This window comes from Panulirus ornatus, chromosome 4 (assembly GCF_036320965.1).
Source record: "Panulirus ornatus isolate Po-2019 chromosome 4, ASM3632096v1, whole genome shotgun sequence".
Taxonomy (NCBI): domain Eukaryota; kingdom Metazoa; phylum Arthropoda; class Malacostraca; order Decapoda; family Palinuridae; genus Panulirus; species Panulirus ornatus.
In genome coordinates this window covers 75,226,381-75,248,862 of record NC_092227.1, presented here as the reverse complement: position 1 = coordinate 75,248,862, position 22,482 = coordinate 75,226,381, and the positions used below count along the sequence as shown (strand labels likewise).

General features: G+C 48.9%; 1 protein-coding gene across 3 annotated transcripts in view; it reads right to left on the bottom strand.

Annotated features, from left to right (window-relative positions):
• Positions 1–22,482, bottom strand: part of LOC139745729 (aminopeptidase NAALADL1-like) — a 72,715-nt gene that overhangs the window by 22,625 nt on the left and 27,608 nt on the right. For all 3 annotated transcript variants that reach the window (XM_071656229.1, XM_071656247.1, XM_071656238.1), the window contains exons 6-12: positions 19,292–19,433; positions 17,028–17,227; positions 15,383–15,643; positions 12,335–12,521; positions 7,341–7,545; positions 4,351–4,451; positions 2,391–2,484 (exon numbers count right to left, since the gene is read on the bottom strand). In XM_071656229.1, the coding sequence (XP_071512330.1) occupies positions 2,391–2,484; positions 4,351–4,451; positions 7,341–7,545; positions 12,335–12,521; positions 15,383–15,643; positions 17,028–17,227; positions 19,292–19,433 (1,190 nt within the window). The remainder of the gene's footprint in view (positions 1–2,390; positions 2,485–4,350; positions 4,452–7,340; positions 7,546–12,334; positions 12,522–15,382; positions 15,644–17,027; positions 17,228–19,291; positions 19,434–22,482) is intronic.

Sequence of the window (22,482 nt, the reverse complement as noted above, 5' to 3'; positions counted from 1 at the left end):
AGATGATCATAATGACCAGTTATAGTAGACGTAGTATTATATGATCATAATGACCGGTCATAGTAGATGTAGCATTATATGATTATAATGATCACTCACAGTAGACGTAGCATTAGATGATCATAATGATCAGTCATAGTAAACGTAGCATTATATGATCATAATGACCAATCATAGTACACGTAGCATTATATGATCATAATGATCGGTCATAGTACACGTAGCATTATATGATCATAATGACCAGTCATAGTACACGTAGCATTATATGATCATAATGATCGGTCATAGTACACGTAGCATTATATGATCATAATGATCGGTTATAGTACACGTAGCATTATATGATCATAATGACCGGTCATAGTACACGTAGCATTATATGATCATAATGATCGGTCATAGTACACGTAGCATTATATGATCATAATGACCAGTCATAGTACACGTAGCATTATATGATCATAATGATCGGTCATAGTACACGTAGCATTATATGATCATAATGACCGGTCATTACAACAGACCTCTGGTAGTCTAATACGTATATTACATCGAGTTCTGATACCGGGGACTGGCTGGTCAAATACCGTCACCATTAGCTAAACCCCCGTAACACTGGGCAGGCTGGCGAGCTGCTGCGTCATACAGGTTACTTCGTGGACCTTCGGCAAGTCACGGGTGAACCGTTGTGATGTCTGTCTCTTCCCCTACACCGCTAAGCTCTCGAACTCTCTTCTACTGTCTCGTGTCTCTCCTAACACCCGTGACCTAATGCCTAACCTAACCCTTTCTAACAGGAAGGTCTTCCACTTCCTGTAAAACTTTGTCCTCTTCCCTCCCTACTCCCGTATATCTGTAGACGATAGTGTATCGTATGTCAGGCCCTATATTATATAAGTGGAGACCCGCGAGCATAACATAGAAAACTCATAATTTTAGAGTAAACACAACTCATGGCTGTGAGCAAAGACCAGGAAGGTCATGAACGAGCAGAATCATGAGCATAGCAATCATAGCGAGCAACGTCATCATACGAGGGAGGCAGGGAGCGTGAGGGAGGCAGGGAGCGTGAGGGAGGCAAGAAGCGTGAGGGAGGCAGGGAGCGTGAGGGAGGCAGGGAGGCGTGAGGGAGGCTGGGAGCGTGAGGAAGGCAGGGAGCGTGAGGGAGGCACGGAGCGTGAGGGAGGCAGGAAGCGTTGGGGGAGGCAGGGAGCGTGAGGGAGGCAGGGAGGCGTGAGGGAGGCAGGGAGCGTGAGGGAGGCAGGAAGCGTGAGGGAGGCAGGAAGCGTTAGGGAGGCAGGAAGCGTGAGGGAGGCAGGAAGCGTGAGGGGAGGCAGGGAGCGTGAGGGAGGCAGGGAGCGTGAGGGAGGCAGGGAGCGTGAGGGAGGCAGGGAGGCGTGAGGGAGGCAAGAAGCGTGAGGGAGGCAGGGAGCGTGAGGGAGGCAGGGAGCGTGAGGGAGGCAGGAAGCGTGAGGGAGGCCAGGGAGGCGTGAGGGAGGCAGGAAGCGTGAGGGAGGCAGGAAGCGTGAGGGAGGCAGGAGCGTGAGGGAGGCAGGGAGGCGTGAGGGAGGCAGGAAGCGTGAGGGAGGCAGGAAGCGTTAGGGAGGCAGGAAGCGTTAGGGGAGGCAGGGAGCGTGAGGGAGGCAGGGAGCGTGAGGGAGGCAGGGAGGCGTGAGGGAGGCAGGAGCGTGAGGGAGGCAGGAAGCGTGAGGGAGGCAGGAAGCGTTAGGGGAGGCAGGAGCGTGAGGGAGGCAGGGAGCGTGAGGGAGGCAGGAAGCGTGAGGGAGGCAGGAGCGTTAGGGGAGGCAGGGAGCGTGGGGGAGGGCAGGGAGGCGTGAGGGAGGCAGGGAGGCGTGAGGGAGGCAGGGAGGCGTGAGGAGGCAGGGAGGCGTGAGGGAGGCAGGGAGGCGTGAGGGAGGCAGGTAGGCGTGAGGGATGCAGGAGCTTCGAGGGAGGCAGGGAGGCGTCGAGGGAGGCAGGGTAGCGGTCAGGGAGGCAGGAAGCGTCAGGGGAGGCAGGAAGCGTGAGGAGGCAGGAGCAGTGAGGGAGGCAGGGAGAGCGTGAGGGGAGTCAGGGAAGTCAGTGAGGGAGGCAGGAAGCAGTGAGGGAGGCAGGAGCGTGAGGGAGGCAGGAAGCAGGAGGGAGGCAGGAAGCGTGAGGAGGTCAGGAAGCGTGAGGAGGCTAGGAAGCGTGAGGGGCAGGGAGATAGGAGGAGGCAGCTGAGGGAGTCAGGGGAGAGCGTGGAGGGAGGCAGGAAGCGTGAGGGAGGCAGGAAGCGTGAGGGAGTCAGTGAAGCATGAGGGAGGCAGGAAGCGTGAGGGAGGCAGGAAGCGTGAGGGAGGCAGGAAGCGTGGTGAAGAGTGACGCCAGGTGAGGCGGGAACCTACCGAGCATGTGCGTCCACTTGCAGCCGGGGTCCAGCAGCTGTGTGTACGTTTCCAGGGTGTCGTACTGAGAGTGTCGCAGGGAGTAGGTGCTCCACTGTGGTAGTCCACCCCGCACACCAGGTGGCGGCCAGGAGCGAGGCCAGGCGGTGCCAGGTGGCCAGGAGCGAGGCCAGGCGGTGCCAGGTGGCCAGGAGTGAGGCCAGGCGGTGCCAGTTGGCCAGGAGCGAGGCCAGGCGGTGCCAGGTGGTCAGGAGCGAGGCAGGGCGGTGCCAGGTGTCCAAGAGCGAGGCCAGGCGACCAGGAGCGAGGCCAGGCGGTGCCAGGTGGCCAGGAGCGAGGCCAGGCGGTGTCACCAACACATAGGAAAGAAAGACATATGGGCAGAAATGAGTTATCTTGCCGAGATGATGAAAATATCAACTTTACCAACTGTTTTATCATCATGACTTAACCCCATCAGCACGACGGTACGATCCTTAAGGATGATGGTACAGACCTACAGCATGACGGTACGATCCTTAAGAATGATGGTACAGACCTTGAGCACGACGGTACGATCCTTAAGAATGATGGTACAGACCTACAGCATGACGGTACGATCCTCAAGAATGATGGTACAGACCTTGAGCACGACGGTACGATCCTTAAGAATGATGGTACAGACCTTGAGCACGACGGTACGATCCTTAAGAATGATGGTACAGACCTTGAGCACGACGGTACGATCCTTAAGGATGATGGTACAGACCTTGAGCACGACGGTACGATCCTTAAGAATGATGGTACAGACCTTGAGCACGACGGTACGATCCTTAAGAATGATGGTACAGACCTTGAGCACGACGGTACGATCCTTAAGGATGATGGTACAGACCTTGAGCACGACGGTACGATCCTTAAGGATGATGGTACAGACCTTGAGCACGACGGTACGATCCTTAAGGATGATGGTACAGACCTTGAGCACGACGGTACGATCCTTAAGGATGATGGTACAGACCTTGAGCACGACGGTACGGTCCTTGAGGATGATGGTACAGACCTTGAGCACGACCGTACGGTCCTTAAGGATGATGGTACAGACCTTGAGCACGACCGTACGGTCCTTAAGGATGATGGTACAGACCTTGAGCACGACGGTACGATCCTTAAGGATGATGGTACAGACCTTGAGCACGACCGTACGAGGAGGGTCAGGTGGTAGGCAGGAAGGTCAGTCAGGAGGGAGGAGGGTCAGGTGGTAGGTAGGAAGGTCAGTCAGGAGGGAGGAGGGTCAGGTGGTAGGCAGGAAGGTCAGTCAGGAGGGAGGAGGGTCAGGTGGTAGGTAGGAAGGTCAGTCAGGAGGGAGGAGGGTCAGGCGGTAGGCAGGAAGGTCAGTCAGTCAGGAGGAGGGTCAGGTGGTAGGTAGGAAGGTCAGTCAGGAGGGAGGAGGGTCAGGTGGTAGGTAGGAAGGTCAAGTAGGGCCAAGCGGCAGGAGACACGGTCCTGGTGGACCGTGTCTCCTGCCGCTTGGCCCCCGGCCAGTGTACCTGTAATGCCGGACGCTCCTCCAACCATAATAGTCGCTGGGAGACGTGGTCGTCAGCCATAATGGTCGCTTGGAGACGTGGTCGTCAGCCATAATGGTCGCTTGGAGACGTGGTCGTCAGCCATAATGGTCGCTGGGAGACGTGTTTGTCACATGTCACTGGCGGTGCCTCTCTCCCTCCTCCTCTGTAGCCACACTCTACCCAGGGTCCCTACACTCACTCACTCCTCCCTCACCCATACTCACCTTCCCGGTGACTCCAGCCTTCCCTCACCTGGAATTACTTAATACTATACCCACTCTCCCGTCCTGACTCACTTCCCCATTCCTACACCGTGACTTACCTGCCCTGGACTCATCCTGGCCTCACGATAACTCATTCTGAACTCATACTTGCTCTCCTCTCCCCTCTCCCCCTACGTGTCGCCTTACCCACTCCTCTCCCATGGCTGTGAAGTGTGCGGAGGGGACGCCCCGCTGCGCCGTGAAGCTGACGAAGTCGCTGCCGGAGCCGAGGCTGCTGAAGTGCACGTCTGTAAGAGCGGGTCACTTGGTCACCAGCCTGACACACGCCAACACACACACACACACACACACACACACACACACACACCTGTACTCCACCCATACCGATATATACATGACCAAATGTTTTCACATGACAGCAACACATTGTACGCATTGCCTTGTAAAAGCACAATTGCATATAGACAGGAAATACGTCGTATCACGCGAGTGTGAGCAGAACCGGATGTAGCAAGCAGCTTTAATGGTTTGTGACACAAGGAAAATAAGCAGAGGGAGTTGGTCCAAATCACAGCAGCGAGTGTGGACGGTAGAGAATGTTGATTGGATTAGTGTAAAGTAAGACACAGAACAACACAAGGTGCGAGAGAGCACGTCAGATTTGATTCAGAGGAGAGGTGTGGCCCTAGTGGTGTAGACAACACGGGAGAGGTGTGGCTGCAGTGGTGTAGACAACACGGGAGAGGTGTGGCCCTAGTGGTGTAGACAACACGGGAGAGGTGTGGCCGCAGTGGTGTAGACAACACGGGAGAGGTGTGGCTGCAGTGGTGTAGACAACACGGGAGAGGTGTGGCTGCAGTGGTGTAGACAACACGGGAGAGGTGTGGCTGCAATGGTGTAGACAACATGGGAGAGGTGTGGCCGCAGTGGTGTAGACAACACGGGAGAGGTGTGGCCGTAGTGGTGTAGACAACACGGGAGAGGTGTGGCTGCAGTGGTGTAGACAATACGGGAGAGGTGTGGCTGCAGTGGTGTAGACAACACGGGAGAGGTGTGGCTGCAGTGTTGTAGACAACACGGGAGAGGTGTGGCTGCAGTGGTGTAGACAATACGGGAGAGGTGTGGCCGCAGTGGTGTAGACAACACGGGAGAGGTGTGACATCAGTGGTGTAGACAACACGGGAGAGGTGTGGCCGCAGTGGTGTAGACAACACAGGAGAGGTGTGGCCGCAGTGGTGTAGACAACACGGGAGAGGTGAGGCCGCAGTGGTGTAGACAACACGGGAGAGGTGTGGCCGCAGTGGTGTAGACAACACGGGAGATGTGTGGCCGCAGTGGTGTAGACAACACGGGAGAGGTGTGGCTGCAGTGGTGTAGACAACACGGGAGAGGTGTGGCCGCAGTGGTGTTGACAACACGGGAGAGGTGTGGCTGCAGTGGTGTAGACAACACGGGAGAGGTGTGGCTGCAGTGGTGTAGACAACACGGGAGAGAGAAATATGTGTTTTCTGGTACATGCATGCGTTACTTGACTACAACAGCCAAGAAGGCCAGCAGTGAAGCTACTACCATCCTGGACGGGCGATGAGGTTACCCCGCGAAATTGAAACTCCATTCCTGATGTAGAGTTAACACCGAGCGCCGTCAACACCTTCTGGCGCGAAGGAAGTCATACGTGCACTTGGTACGTGGACAAGATGTCTTTATGAATCATGTAACGGCAGACGGCAGGATAAAGGAAAGAACATGTAATAATCTCCGATTACGTCAATCGCTTCTGTGGCGTGACGTGTCGGTCAGGACGATGGGTGGGATGCTTGATGACACTACTCAGTATGTACCTGGTGACGGTACCTCGCCGAACACCACGTCGTCAGTCAGTCACCCCTCATATACCCAATTGCTCTTATTTATCCTATCCTTTGCCCACCTTTCACTTTGAATGGAACGTCAAATATCCTTTCACTCTAACTCTCGTCTCATGCTCTGCCGTCCCCATTTCTCTCGCTCCGTCTACCTCTGCCACGTACATCATCCTTGTCTGTCTTTCTCCTCTCTTCTCCCTACGTCCACACCACGTCACCACACCCTCGTTAGCACTCTCAGTTAGACTGCGCCCACTACCTCCACCTTACTCTCGAGAAACGACGCACCTTGTACCTTGTCCATTTGAAGCTTAGAAAGTTTACTGGAAAGACCTTACGCCAAGATGATACAGGAGGAAGTATGTTTAGGGGGAGAAGGAGGAGGAAGAGAAGAACTACACAAGGGAATCATCCAAATCAGGATTACAGGAGATTAAGATACTTAAATAGTGGCTTCATCAACTGGAGAAGAGTTAGCTGCAGTAAGGAACACAAGAGGAAATGTTGAATGACAGAACTTTATGAAGGTGCTTATGATTATGGACCAGGAAGATTTGTCAGGAGACCTAAAGTCAAAACATTCATGCAGGTGTGCTTGACTTTACGAGGAACAGCTTTGCAGTGACTCTGAACAGAAATGACAACAGAGTGGGGATTCAGGGGGAGGGAAGAGCTTCCTGACCCGGTTCTTTCTGATACTGATACGAGCAGCATCAGAGCGGGAGCGATCAATCCATGGCTGGGCAGAGAATCGTTTGGTAGAAGAAGTAACGTAGGAGTCCGCCACAGCTAAGATAACCTCCGCTATACAGAGGGATCTCGCACAGTGAAGCAGTAGCCATCTCAGGGAAAGCCTGTCAAAACACTGTACAGGAATGAGCACTGAACTCTCCCTGGGTGCCGCCAGACTTGGTACTGTGAGGGGAGGATGGAGGGTGGACGTGCCCAGTCTTAAGTCATGGAGACGAGGTTGTGGTTGGAAGACCGTAAGGGGACCGAAATGATGCATGAATAGTTGAAAGGCTGTGTGGATAGTGATCAGGTGTATATCAGCAAGATCAGAGGAAGAGGGGAGATAGCTGGAAACCTACTGATGCAATGGAAGGCTTAAGGCTTGGGGAAACACTCAGGTATATGGAGGGAACTCTGGTACATATACCACACAATAGCGTACGTAGTCCCTTCCACACACCCGAACACTTCTCCAAGCGTATACATACTTACATCTTCTTACAATTACACATACAAGCATATGAAGCCTCTCGTGTTTGCAAGAGGAGGTGGTCCAGCAGGAGACGGTCAGACACCTACCATATTTCCCGAGTGGGTCCGACATCCTCCAGCCGTCGCGGACGTTGACGTCCTTCCCGATGGGCCAGGACACCTGGGTGGCCGCCTGCCGGATGACCTCCCGCAGCGTGGGCGAGGCCTTCACCCGCATGCTGCCCGTGCCCCGCAGCACCTCGTCCAGGCTCAGGTACGCCATCATCGACGTGTCCACCCACCACGAGTGTAGCTGCAACCACGTCGTCACACAGTAATGCTCACCTCCGGAGAACTATTATGGCCTAGAGTGCACCCTACCTCACACTACCCTTGGATTCAGACGACGCCAGAAATGAGGGAAATGAGACGTTAGGGGGAAAAAGAAAATGACCATTTGGTAGACTCAACGTCACAAGAGTATTTCCCATCGTCATCCAGGAATCTGGAAGGCGCAGCGAGATGTGCGCTGGAAAATACTTCGTGGGCATGTGTCTCATTACCGTGATGGGCTGTATATAGCTCCACAGGTAACAGCTTATGTAATGCCATGATCTTTACCTGTAGCAGTCCTGTTAGTCCTGGACGTGGTCTTCCCAGCAGTTCCACGAGATTTTTTAAAGTCTAAGACACCAAGACAGTGGAATGCACACGGCAGCAGAACACTGGCTTCTTACAAGGCTGTTTGATGAAAAGAAAAAAAAAACTTATTGTAGAGGACTCTCGCTTTCAGATCCTTGTTGCTGAGCGATGTAAGACGTAATATCCATTTTTGGAAGCTGTTGTTAGCGTCATACTGTTCATCCTGTTTTCATTTCACCTCTCATTAATAATTCAGGTTATCATCCGCCCCTGTATGGAGTACTGCTTTCTCATATTTGGGTTGGTTCTCGCTCTGCATCCTTACTTGACAGAGTTGGGTGGAAAGCTGTCCAAGTTATTAAACTGACCAATGCTCACTTCCAAACTTGACCCTCCTTGCCCTACGCCGCAGTGTTGGTGCACTTTCCTTCTTCTATAGGTATTACTTTGGTTTTTGCTCCCGAGGGCTGGCTGCTTGTGTTCCCCCCCCCCCCCACCACCACTATTTAGACTACACAGTACTCGATAAGCTGCTGCGTCACATGATTACTGTATGGCCATTGGCAACTCAAGAATGGGCAATCTTGACTAATTCTTTCCCTGCACCTTGTAGCTTTGGAAGTAACTATGACTTGGCATATTTCAAAAGACAGGTTTTACTCTTCCTTCAAAATTCGTCAGTACTTAGCCTTCTCTTTTTTTTTTCTTCCTTTCATTAATCTTTCTGTATTTCAATTAAGACCTGGACTTAATGTGGACTTTCGTTCGTGGCTGGAGCCTCCAACGTAAAAAAAAAAAGAAAAAAAAATTGAAGTTACAAGAGCGTAAAACTAATGGTATAAAGATGTACTCTGGTACAAGCCAACCTTTTCGCACGTGTGGCCTCAGGTGACACATGCATCCTCAGGTATTATAATCGTTCGCGGAAGGATGCCTAACCAGCGTATAGGATGTTCACGGAAGGACGTCCAGTCAGTGTCTAGCTAGGCTGCTTGAGGGAGGACGACTGGTCAGTGTCTAGGCTGCTTGAGGGAGGACGACTGGTCAGTGTCAAGGCTGTTTGATGATGGATGACTAGTCAATGTCTATAGGCTGCTTGAGGGAGGATAGGCAGACAGTGTCCAGTGTAATAAATTTGTCTGTCGGCTTGCTTTCGAGCTAGTGGCCCCCGGTAAAGTGGCTGTGGACATGAGTGATATCTAACTGAAATTGACCAACAGTGTGGCCATCTATCGCTATATCTGCCTATGTGACCGAAATTGATAACTCCGAAACGGCATTACGGTAGTAACGTCGCGTATGTCTTTGGAGAACAGTCCGAACACTGATTCAGGTGCACTGCTTCCCTCAGAAAACAGAACTTTTATATAGTCTACATAGAATATGTCTGGCACAGCGAAGGGACACAGCCACCACTGAGTGAGGGTTATGGGGAGGGAGGGCTGTTAAGGGGGTTTAGGCTCGGGGGAGGATGGTAGGGCTCTGGGAGGGGGGTCGGGGGGTGGGAGGGCGTAGATCGTGAGTATGGTGGGAGAGGAAGGCCCTTAAGGCGTTGTTGATCGAGTCACTGAAGTATGAACGGCAAATTATGCCACTAATTGATTAAGTAATAGTTTACTTGGGCTATTGTATCAGTTGGGGGTTTGGGGAGGGAAGGGTCACGTGAGAGGCGGGGTATCAGTGGAAGGGGAAGGGCTATGCTAGAGGTAGGGGGTCCGGGGAAAGGGTAGCAGGCCATGCAACGGGTCGGGGTTGGGTTAGGGTAGGGTCCCTCATGGTAGTGGAGAGAAATGCAAGGGTGGGGTTTGCGGGGAAGGGAAGGCCATACAAGGGTGGGAAATGCATGGGGTGGGGCTCAAGAAGGGGAGGTAGGGTCATACAACGGAGGGGGTGTTTGTAAGACCTACCTCCGGCCACCAAAGCGTCCCAAATGATCAAAGCTTCGATGTCCAGAATGATAGGAGCAGCTAGGCTTAAGCTTGACCAAAGTACGGAACTAGTTTTCTTAAAGTTTTCACCATAGGAGGTAAAGCACCTGCTGGACTTGACAAGTTTTCAGTTGAAAATCAAAGTCATCTTTTTTGCACATTAAAACTGATACTTTGGTAGGAATCTTGACGATCGCGCATCGGTCAAGACTCTCTGACTCTCTGTGCAGTTGATGTTTGGACATTGTCACCGTGTCGCTGTGTTTGTCCAGTTGTCGTAGGGAATAACACGTTACATGAGGAACGTAACCTCTCCCTACTTCTCTCAGTAATACCTTTATAAAGTATGGTCAGTTCTTGTTCTGCTAGATGACAGTATGTGGAACTTTCACGGTCATGAGAAAGGCTGTGTATGTATACAGTAGAACGCTTCTCTCGCGCAGGCTCGTTTGTCCATACAGTCGTATGTGGATATCGATATGTCTGTGTAGACCTTTGCATAGGAGTCTATCACGCAGCTGTATTTTGAAGCTGTGAATAGAATGGCCGCGGCAGGACATGCAGTATTTTGTGTAATCAGGCGAAATTGGGAACATCCATCAGACAGAATGTCGTTTGACAGTAGCGGGAGAAGCTGTAGTTTGAACGGTGTCCCAAGCTTGATAAGCCCATGCTCTGGCCTGAGAACGTGTGACTGACGAGGGTCAAGTTAAGACCATGTCTACAGTGATGCAAACCCCACGAGCAGCGGCCGAGGGCACGAACACCTAGCGTCAAAAGTGATCAACGTTGGCGTGGTCGGCAATGGAAGGAAACCAACTGTGTGAAGCCTAGCCGTGACTCATTACCTCCCTCGAGTGTACGATGCAGCGTATTGTGATATTGCCGCCATCTGGGGCTTTACTTCCACGAACCTTAAAGTGTTAGCGTTAGAGATTACCTCAACGAGGTGAGGAATGTGGACATAAAGGGACTTCTAATATGTTTCTGCTTAGAAAGCGAGGATAAACTGGGAAGCTTCTACAACAACCAAGTTGTCGGTTATGTGGGAGTGTCTCCCTTTCAGCCTTCAGTACATAAGTACGTAAGTACATCAGTACACCATACTGCTTCATACCCTAAAGTATCATCAGTTGGAATTACATGTGAACAGATACATCCGAATTAACGCCATAACATGAATGTGACCAGTAAACGCGGCTTCACGATACCCCAGACAGGCGGTGCGTATAGTAACCACAGTTAACGCCTGTAGGTTGTGTTCTGATTAACGAGGAACTACGCTGATGATTACCCTGGCTACGCCGATAGCGGTGTTGCCCTTAGGTAACTGCTACTGAATGCCGTCACAGTGGGACAAAACAAGCGCAACTCCTGAAAATCCTCGTCTGATCCGTCAAATAGCAGTACGGAAGCCTCGTCAACTCTCATCAACCTTGACTAGCGAACGAGCGAGTTCTGCGTCAGTCAGCAGAGCTAGTCATATTGGCCCAGACTTGTATGCTTGTATCCTACCTCTTGAAAACTTAAAAACTTTTGAATGAAAAAAAAAACAACAATAAAAATGGGTTGAGTGTTAGGCGTATCGACTGCTGGGATCATTAAGGCTGTATGCGTCATTACCACCACACACACACAATATATATATATATATATTCTAAACACTTTCATGGGGATGTTGAATATATTTCTAAAACCATACATGCACTGAAACAAAATTAAATTGTTGGCTTTACAGCCTCGACGTTATTAACTCCGGAACCTCATAGATTTTTATGGAATGATACGATTTTTGTGGAGTAAATTAACACGGGGTTGCATGATGGTTGGTTTGATGCATTTATGCCTTCATCATACAATGAAAGTACTGAGAAGGGCTATGAATATCAGGGAAAATGTTGGGATAAATACTGTATAAGCAAAACACCATCAGAACTCATGAAATCCTCACCTACCTTTCACTAACAACTGAAACATACTTTGTTTTTGAGGTTATCTGATAAAATACTGTTGTTTTAGTCCCGTGTTTCCATTTAAGTTGTGGAGAGGTTTATTTACTGTGTGTGTGTGTGTGTTTGTGTGTGTGTGTGTGTGTGTGTTCGCTGAATGTCGTTGCTCCCGGTAGAAGGATGTAAACTGACTATAAATACGAGACCAAAATAATTACATCTTTTAAAATGACATCGAAAATAAGACAAATTTCTGCAAATGTTTAATTTACTTTGCATTAAGTAATCCCACATTTTCCCTATCTTCACAGCCCTCCCCACTTATATGAATTATTGCCTGATGAAACTGAGGTGTTCTCAATCAGGATTCTCTGGTTATAAACTATTCTCGAAAACAAAATCTATTAGATTCCACGTTTGATAAACTTTATACCTCAAGCAGAATTTTACCTACATCTGTCCTATATCCTTAAGGATGTATTATTTAGTTGTGCATATGACTTTGCCACGTCACTCTCTCATCAGAGAGGAATACAATAAGTTACCCATCTAATTACACCAAAGAAAACGGGAAGCCGCCCACCTGGGTAAACTCTGTTGAGCCGATCATGCCCTGCTGTCCGGCGGCCCAAGCCGAAAACACCACCTTGCGATGCGTGCCTTTGGGCAGGTAGGCCCTGGATAGGGCGTCGCTCAGGGCCAGCATCGCCCCCAGACCGGCGCTGGAGCTGCTATAGAGAGATCCATAATGGCAGCCCATCATGATCACCCTGCATGCAAGAATAAACAAAATTTGTATACTTGAAAGACGCCATTAAAAGTAACAATACAAGTAAGGTTTGGGTCGAAAAAGAGATTTTAATCAATCCATTTTTTACTTTTCTTCTTTCTTAAACTGTATTATCTCTCCCACCTCAGCGAGGAAACAGAGGGAAGCAAAACACCGTCGCGAACATGTATGAGGATAAGACCACACATCTTGGGCATTTGTTTATCATTATTCCGACAACATCTCGGTCCCTGACGTGCACTTGTCATTTGGTAATTGAGAATGACAGAGAAGGACGAGAATATACTTACAAGATGAGGTCACCATTGCATCTGATTACGTGTAACCTTCAACCGTTAGGGCACTCCAAGCCGCTGTTACCTGATCAGAAAATGTTAATATTCTCGACCAGCCTCCTGGGTGATGGACGGTGGACCAGCCTGTTGCGATGGGCGGTGGACCAGCCAGGACGGTGCACCAACCTGGGCGATGGACGGTGGACCAGCCAGGACGGTGGACCAGCCTGGACGGTGGACCAAAGAAAGGCGAGTGTGGAGTCCAGCGTCCTGTGGTCAGGTGCAATGGTTACCTGGCTCGTCCTCACGTTCTTTTCTCCTATGTCATTCTCAGTTACCAAATGACAAGGGCACATGAGAGACCAAGACTGTATAACAATAATGTCAAACAAGTCTCCAAGACATGTGGTTTCATACTTGTTCGCCGTTTCCCGTTTCAACGAAGTAGCGACTGGAACGGAAGAAGTTAAAGGCCTCATTTGCTCATATTCATTCTTTAGTTGTCATGTGCATTGCATCAAAACCACAACCCCCTAACTACACCAGGCCCCACAGACCTTTCCATGGTTTTCCCCGGCTGCTTCATATGCCATGGTTCATTCCATTGCCAGCGCGTTGCGCCATGTATACCACATCGCTCCAATGGACTCTATCCCGCGCACACCTTTCACCCCCTGCATGTTCATGGACCGAGAACTCAAGATCTTCTTCATTCCAACCTTCCACCTCTAATTCGATCTACACCTTCTCCTTGTCCCCTCCACTTCTGACACATATATGTCCTTTTTCTCGATCTCTTCTCGCTCATTCTCTCTGTTTGTCCAAACCATTTTAGCACACCCTCGTTAACTCTCTTAGCTACGCCCTTTTTATTACCACCCCTCTCTCGTACACCCTGTCATTTCCTACTCGATCAGTCCACCTCACACCACATACTGTCCTCAAATTGTGTCTGAGTTTGAGAGTGTGTGAATGGAGAAGGTTGAGAGCAACTGTGAATATAAGCAAGGTTATTAGGTTTAGCTGCGCAAAGAGGCAGGTTAGTTAGGATACAAGTTTGAATGATGAAATCTTTTGAGAAAGTGAAGTATTTTAGATACTTTGGAGTGTTAATAGTAGCAAATGGAGCCATGGAAGCTAAGGTGAGTCATAGGGCGGGTGAAGGGACAAAGGTCCTGGCAGCAGTAAGGAATGTGTGGAGAGAGGTCATTATCTAAGAAGGCGAATATCAGTACGTTTGAAGGTATATGAATCCCGACGGTACTGCATGGTTGCGAGGCATGGGCTGTGGATGAGAATGTGCGGAGGAGGGTGGATGTGTTGGAAATTAAATTTTTGAGGACATACGTGGTGTGAGATGGTTTGATTGATCATAAAAAGAGTGTGGTTGAGAAAGCTGAAGAGCGTGTCTTGAAATGGGTTGGATATAGTAAAAGAATGAATAAGGAAATATTGGCAAGGAGAATATATGTGTTAGAAGTGGAGGGAACAAAGTGAACGGGGGGGGGGGGGGGGGGGCATGCTGGAGATAGAAGGATGGAGTGAAAAAGATTTTGAGTGTTCGGGGGCTTGACTATGCAGGAGGGTGGATGGCGTGCACGGGATAGAGTCAATGGACTGAACGAGGGCATGTGAAGCGGCCGGGGTCAACCACTGAAAAGTCTGTAAGGCCTGGTTGTGGATAGGAAGCTGTGGTTTCAATGCATTTGACAGCCAGCTAGAGAGTGGATGTGAGCGAATGCGGCCTTTTTTTTTTCTCTCGTCTCCCTGGCGCTACCTCGCTAGAGCAAAAAGCAGCAACCACGTATAAAAAAGTATATATATATATATATATATATATATATATATATATATATATATATATATATATATATATATATAAATCCCTGGGGATTGGGGAGAAAGAATACTTCCCACGTATTCCCTGCGTGTCGTAGAAGGCGACTAAAAGGGGAGGGAGCGGGGGGTTGGAAATCCTCCCCTCTTGTTTTTTTTTTTTAAACTTTCCAAGAGAAGGAACAGAGAAGGGGGCCAGGTGAGAATATTCCCTCAGAGGCCCAGTCCTCTGTTCTTAACGCTACCTTGCTAATGCGGGAAATGGCGAATAGTTTGAAAGAAAAAGAAAAAAGAAAAGAATATATATATATATATATATATATATATATATATATATATATATATATATATATATATATATATATATATATATTATCCCTGGGGATAGGGGAGAAAGAATACTTCCCACGTATTCCCTGCGTGTCGTAGAAGGCGACTAAAAGGGGAGGGAGCGGGGGGCTGGAAATCCTCCCCTCTCGGTTTTTTTTTTTTTTTTTTTTCCAAAAGAAGGAACAGAGAATTGGGCCAGGTGAGGGTATTCCCTCAAAGGCCCAGTTCTCTGTTCTTAACGCTACCTCGCTGATGCGGGAAATGGCGAATAGTTTGAAAGAAAGATATATATATATATATATATATATATATATATATATATATATATATATATATATATATATATAGATGGATAGATAAATAGATAGATAGAAGGACTTTGAAAAAGCTGGTGGTTTACTTGGTCTGGTCAGCAGCCGGCATTGTGGCGTGGATGTTCCTGATGGTCTCCTGGTAGAGAACGTTGTTGACGGTGAGAGTGAGGTTGGTGAGGCGTGAGTTCGGGGCCCACGATCCACCCAGTTTGTAGGTCACGCCCAGGTCTCCCCGCCAACCTCCAGGAACCATTGGTCCCCCAACCAGCGTCAGTAACCGCTTAGCCACCTCCCCGCTCACGCTCTGCCCTGGGATCTTGGCCAGAGGCTGCCCCGACAGCTCCTTCCTGCCGAAGACGGTCACAACTACATCAGGGGTCACTACTACTCTCACAAGCACAACACTCGACATGATCCGTCAGTGTTCACGTATGTTGTTGATTGCCAAGATACATCCATCAGCAGTACAAAGTACTGGTCTAATGACCAGTAGAAATGAGCTACGCTCTTTTTAGGCATTGAAAAAAAGATTACAGTTGCAATGACCGATCGTGTTAACATCCCGTCCAGTCTACAACATATACTGGTTGTATAGCATCCCATCCAGTCTACAACATATACTGGTTGTATAACATCCCGTCCAGTCTACAACATATACTGGTTGTATAGCATCCCATCCAGTCTACAACATATACTGGTTGTATAGCATCCTACCCAGTCTACAACATATACTGGTTGTATCAGACACTATCCTATCCAGTCTACAACATATACTGGTTGTATAGCATCCTACCCAGTCTACAACATATACTGGTTGTATCAGACACTATTCTGTCCAGTCTACAACTTATACTGGTTGTATTAGACTCTGCTGTGTAGCGTTTCTCAAGAGCACACGAGGCACGCAGAGCATTGTATCCTAAGGGAAGACCTGCGTGTTACCAGGTAATATATACACTGACACGAGACATCATCTCTGGATTCCTTATGATAAATGGAACATGAATAGGAATATGTCTACAAGTGAGGCACTTTCACTAGGGTCGGTTGTGTTATCATACGTGAGGAGAGTCGGCCATGGCTGCTCGCTTCCCTGACAGTCGGGTCTCTCAATCTGCAGAGGGTCACTAGCGGGGAGCTGTCATCCAGAGGTCACCAGTGATGGGAGGTCATCCCACAGTCAGAGGTTAGTAGTCATCAGTCATCTGGGGGGTCATGAATCAGAGGGGATGTCAGCTGGGGTGAGGGGAAGGGATGACTTGGGGGGGAGACGCTGGCCAGGGGGGGAGGGGGGATGACATTAATCCCGGGAGAAGTCACCGTCCATGAGTTGTGGGAAGTCATCACCCGAGGCCAGTCATCGACGACGCACATCATGAGCGGGAAGTCTCGCTGGCCAGGGACAGACAGTCGTCAGCCACGGGTCCGAAGCCAAGAAGAGTCGTCAACAACAAGTCCTAAACCAAGAGGTTGACATCATCCATCACACACGTGATAGACTCGTTTGACCAGGGGGAGCCACACATGCCAGAAGGAGCCCCATCTACCATGGGGAGCCCCACCTGCCAGTGGGAGCCACACATGCCAGGGGTAGCCCCACCTGCCAGTGGGAGCCACAGATGCCTGGGAGGAGCTCCACCGACCAGGGGGAGCCACACTAGCCTCGGGGGGGAGAAAGAGGGTGCACCGTAGGCCAGGAGAGGACGGGAGCGAGGCCCTGTGCTCACCCACCTGTAGACGTGGTCGAGGCTGGGCAGGAAGGGAGTAGCGGGGTCGCCGGGCACTTTGCTCAGGCTGCCCCAGATGACCCCGTCGTCAGGCAGCCCCGTGCCGTTGGGGTAGGGGTCGCCGCCCCTCCGCACCCCTCGCAGGTCGGCCGGGTCAGGGTACAGCAGCACGCCCCCCGCGCCCGCCTGCTCTGCGTTGTGAAGCTGCGGAGAAACACGTCATCAGACCTGGGTGACGGGATGACCTGGACACCGGAGGGTAGGAGGATGACCTGGGTGACGGGAGGGAGAGGGGGTGACCTAGATGACAGAATGGCTTATGGACGAGAGTTGACCTAGGAATAGGAGGGGGAGGTGCCCTGGGTGACGACAGGATGACCTGGGGACGGGAGGGGAGGTGACCTGGGTGACGGGATGACCTGGGAAGGTGAAGTGACTTGGGTGATAGGATAACGTGGGGACTAGAAGGAGAGGTGACCTGGATGACAGAATGACCTGGGATGGGGAGGTGTCCTGGGTGACGGGATTACTTAGAGACAGGATAGTGGAGGTGACTTAGCATATATTGACCACCATACAGTGTGCTCCCCCCCCTCCGGCCCTCCACCACACACACACACACACACACACACACACACACACACACACACACACACACACACACACAGGTACAACAACATCCAAGGTTATGCCCGCATTTTGTTATCATATTTGATGACACTGAATTTCTACAAAGTGTAGGAGATCTCTGCCCTTGGCTGACTGTATAGAACAACGGATGTGTCATCGCCAGGCTCACGGTGCAATAGACGTGTCATCACTACACTCACGGTGCAACAGATGTGTCACCACTACACTCACGGTGCAACAGATGTGTCATCACTACACTCACGGTGCAACAGATGTGTCATCACCACACTGACGTTGGAATTTGTTGTTCTGATCAACGATCCATATCTAGGTTAATCTGTGATGACCTCTCGAGAGTATTTACTTAAGTATAAGTGTTGTAAGTGTGTGATGTCAAGTAATGATGTCATTAAGACTTACGCAAAGGTAATTAACTTCACTGGAGATTTTCGGCGCGGGTTGAGGGACGCCTGAACACACATGCGTTTGCTTAACTACCTGACAGATGGCGTTGCTGGGGCATTATGTTTACCGTCGTGGTGATCGCTAACACTACCCCTCTCACGTTATCTCCTCTCTCTCTTCTTAACATCTGGAGGACTGAGAACCTGACCCTTTGAAAAGGTACGATGACTTAACCTCTTGAGTACGATGACTTAACCTCTTCAGCATGATTACTGAAACTCTTGAGTACGATGACTTAAGCTCTTGAGTACGATGACTTAACCTCTTGAGTACGATGACTTAGCCTCTTCAGCATGATTACTGAAACTCTTGAGTACGATGACTTAAGCTCTTGAGTACGATGACTTAACCTCTTGAGTACGATGACTTAACCTCTTGAGTACGATGACAACCTCTTGAGTACGATGACTTAACCTCTTCAGCATGATTACTGAAACTCTTGAGTACGATGACTCAACCTCTTGAGAATGACGACTGAACCACTTCATTACGATGACTTAACCTCTTGAGAACGATGACAACCCTCTTCAGCACGATGACTTTACCTCTTCCGTACGAAAACTACCGTTATCGTGCTCTAAAGGTTCAGTCATCATAAGCAACGACTCAAGTCATCGTACTCAGGACGTTAAGATGTCGTACTTCAAGGATAGGTCGCCTTACTAAAGGCTAAAGCCGTCGTACTCAAGGGCTTAAGTTGTCGTCCTCAAGGTGTTAGCTCGTCGCACTCATGAGACTAAGTCGTTGTACTCAAGTCGCGTACTCAACGGGTCAAGTCGTCGTACCCAAGGATTAAGTCGTCGTACCCAAGGAGTTAAGTCGTCGTACCCAAGGAATTAAGTCGTCGTACCCAAGGAGTTAAGTCGTCGTACCCAAGGAGTTAAATCGTCGTACCTAAGGAATTAAGTCGTCGTACCCAAGGAATTAAGTCGTCGTACCCAAGGAGTTAAGTCGTCGTACCCAAGGAGTTAAGTCGTCGTACCCAAGGAATTAAGTCGTCGTACCCAAGGAGTTAAGTCGTCGTACCCAAGGAATTAAGTCGTCGTATCCAAAGAATTAAGTCGTCGTACCCAAGGAGTTAAGTCGTCGTACCCATGGAGTTAAGTCGTCGTACCCAAGGAGTTAACTCGTCGTACTCATTGTTTTAGGTTGTCGTGCTCAGGAAATGCTTACCTTTGCGCCGTCGTGGAGCTTCCCGTGCCTCAGCAGGAGGATGGCGCCCTTCAGGTTGATCTTGAGGGACTGGAGCGTAGCCAGGTCCTCCCGCCGCCCGTAGTGGCCGTACACCAAGGTGCCCGTCACCACCCCTGCTGCGCTGTAACCACAATACTGGCATCATCATCATCATCACCAACACCTCCATCAGTCAGTCACCAACACGGCCATCATCACCAACACCACCATCATCATCAACACTACCATCATCACCAACACCATCATCACAACACTACCATCATCACCAACACCATCATCATCACCAACACTACCATCATCACCAACACCATCATCATCACCAACACTACCATCATCACCAACACCATCATCATCACCAACACTACCATCATCACCAACACCATCATCATCAACACCATCATCATCACCAACACTACCATCATCACCAACACCATCATCATCAACACCATCATCATCAAACACTACCATCATCACCAACACCATCATCATCACCAACACTACCATCACCACCAACACCCTCGTCAATCACCAACACCACCATCAGCAGCACTCACACACACACACACACACACACACACACACACACACACACACACACACACACACACTCGAAATTCAAATAAAAAAAATGCTTTGAGGAAGATATTTGAATAGAATACATCATCACAGAACATATTAATGTTACAGTCCTTACAGTACACTTACCTACACTGATTGATTATTGCCTTTGAGCGCGGGGTTATGTACCTTGGTTATGACAGCCTGGCCTTCGACGTGACCTCCAAAATTCAGGTCAAAAGGCTAGGGCATTATACGTAATTGATCTAACACCGTGCTGAAGAGTCGTACCGTCGTGCTTAAGGGGCGTAAAGTCGTCCTTAAGGGGCCAAGCGTTTATCATGCATTTCACTGTATTGTCATTGATAATCGACTAGTTAAAAAGAAACATTTACGTTAAAACTTTGTTGATCGCCTTCTAGTCTTCATTCAGTGCAGCAGTTACTCCACATTTATAGCCTCGCCGAGCGTACGGCCAGGCAGCACACCACACCAGCAGCATGAGGAAGGTGTTCTGGAACTTTCGGTTGTTGGATGTGGCTTTAACCCTGACGTCAGGCCTGAATGACCTTGGTAGTTCGTTGATAGGCTCATACAAACACCGCAGCCTAACCTACACAAAGTCAATGTTCCCGACGTTAACGTGAGTGAGTTTGCTCAAGTTTCTACGATATATCTGGAACGTTACCCCAGCCATACCGCGGGCTATGTCACAGCTGCATCTGGCTGTACACAGTTCTGGGACAGTTGTATAACAGAATATTTTGGGCGAAAGAATGTTTGTTTTTTTTTTCGGATGTTTAGCGACACCACCCTAATCTGTTTTTAATTTCAGTCATTTTCTTCAAGAATTTTCATATACATTTCTTTTTTTTTCACGATACACAAGGGAAGCGCTTTACTGTTCGCCCTCTGGGTATATTTTCCCTTGAAGTTTTACTTTTTTTTTTCTCTCTTTTATATGCCACAGCCGTACAAACTGTAGGCCCTAACCTCAAGCTGGAGTTCCCTCACTCCTACACTCGTTCAACACAAGAGGTTCACTTGTATTTATAGCTTATCCATATAAATGTAACAGAAGTTAGGGACAAGGAAATGAAAAGGATAAAAAAATGTAAACTTAATCTAATAAGCAGTTGAGGATTTGGAAAAACTTACGCCATTTGAAAAGGCATCAGGTCCTATCTGTTAGGGTAAGGTGCGTGAGGGTCAAGAGTTCCAGTGCTTCGTGATGCTCAGATGGGAACAAGATATTACAACGGCCCATCCTCGAGTGGCTAACGGCCACACTAGTAATGACGGGAGGCAGTATAGCCCGCACAGCATGACGCGGTATAGTTAGTGGCGGGGGCCACGCAAGCAGCCACCTCTCACGGGCGGCAGAAACATGAATAACATGAATGGAAGAAGGAAGGAGAACCAACACTGTGGCGTAGGACAAGTGGGTCGAGTTTTGAGGTCAGACTGGTAGAGATGATAAGTCGAGTTGCTTGGACTCGCACTCTCTCTCAAGTAAGTGTGAGGAGGTGGAGCCTTCCCAGATGTGAGAGCAGCACTCCATCCATACAAGGACGAATCAATCCTTTAAGCAATGAGGGTAAAGTGTTCTCAGGGAAAAGAATCTCTGGCATTTGGAGAGAACTCCTACTTTCTTAGGGGGTCAGACTGTCGCTCTTCGTGTGATGTGAAGTCACCAAGATAGGCTGACAACCACGATGATGTGAGGTATATCTGCCGCGTCCGGTAAGGGATTAACAGAGGCATCAGAAGAGATGAGAAAGTCGTGAAGGGTTTTAGAGTTATGCGTCTGCTTCACTGTCCAAATCTGAGTTTATATAGTGGCTCTATCAGACGTAGGTCTGTCGCGGCAAGATGTACCACTTTGAGAAGTGGAGGAATACAGTGTTGAGTCATCATCAGCATATAAGCTTACTAGGCTCCAAGTGTGTATAATTACGTATTTATAGCTACTAGGATCCAAGTGTGTATAATTACGTATTTATAGCTACTAGGATCCAAGTGTGTATAATTACGTATTTATAGCTACTAGGATCCAAGTGTGTATTATTACGTATTTATAGCTACTAGGATCCAAGTGTGTATAATTACGTATTTATAGCTACTAGGATCCAAGTGTGTATTATTACGTATTTATAGCTACTAGGATCCAAGTGTGTATTATTACGTATTCATAGCTACTAGAATCCAAGTGTGTATTATTACGTATTTATAGCTACTAGGATCCAAGTATTATTACGTATTTATAGCTACTAGGATCCAAGATTACGTATTTATAGCTACTAGGATCCAAGTGTGTATTATTACGTATTTATAGCTACTAGGATCCAAGATTACGTATTTATAGCTACTAGGATCCAAGTGTGTATTATTACGTATTTATAGCTACTAGGCTCCATGTGTGTATAATTATGTATTTATTTTGTAATCATATTATACGGGGAGCGAGTTCTTCACGCACGGGGCTCATAACAATTTATTCACTACATCCATCACTCTTACGCTATAAAAGCACTTCCCTACAATGGAACAAGTTTCTTCCTTCATGACGCGGTATGTCCTCTGGTTGTTGTGGTGCTGCCTCTTTAGAACTG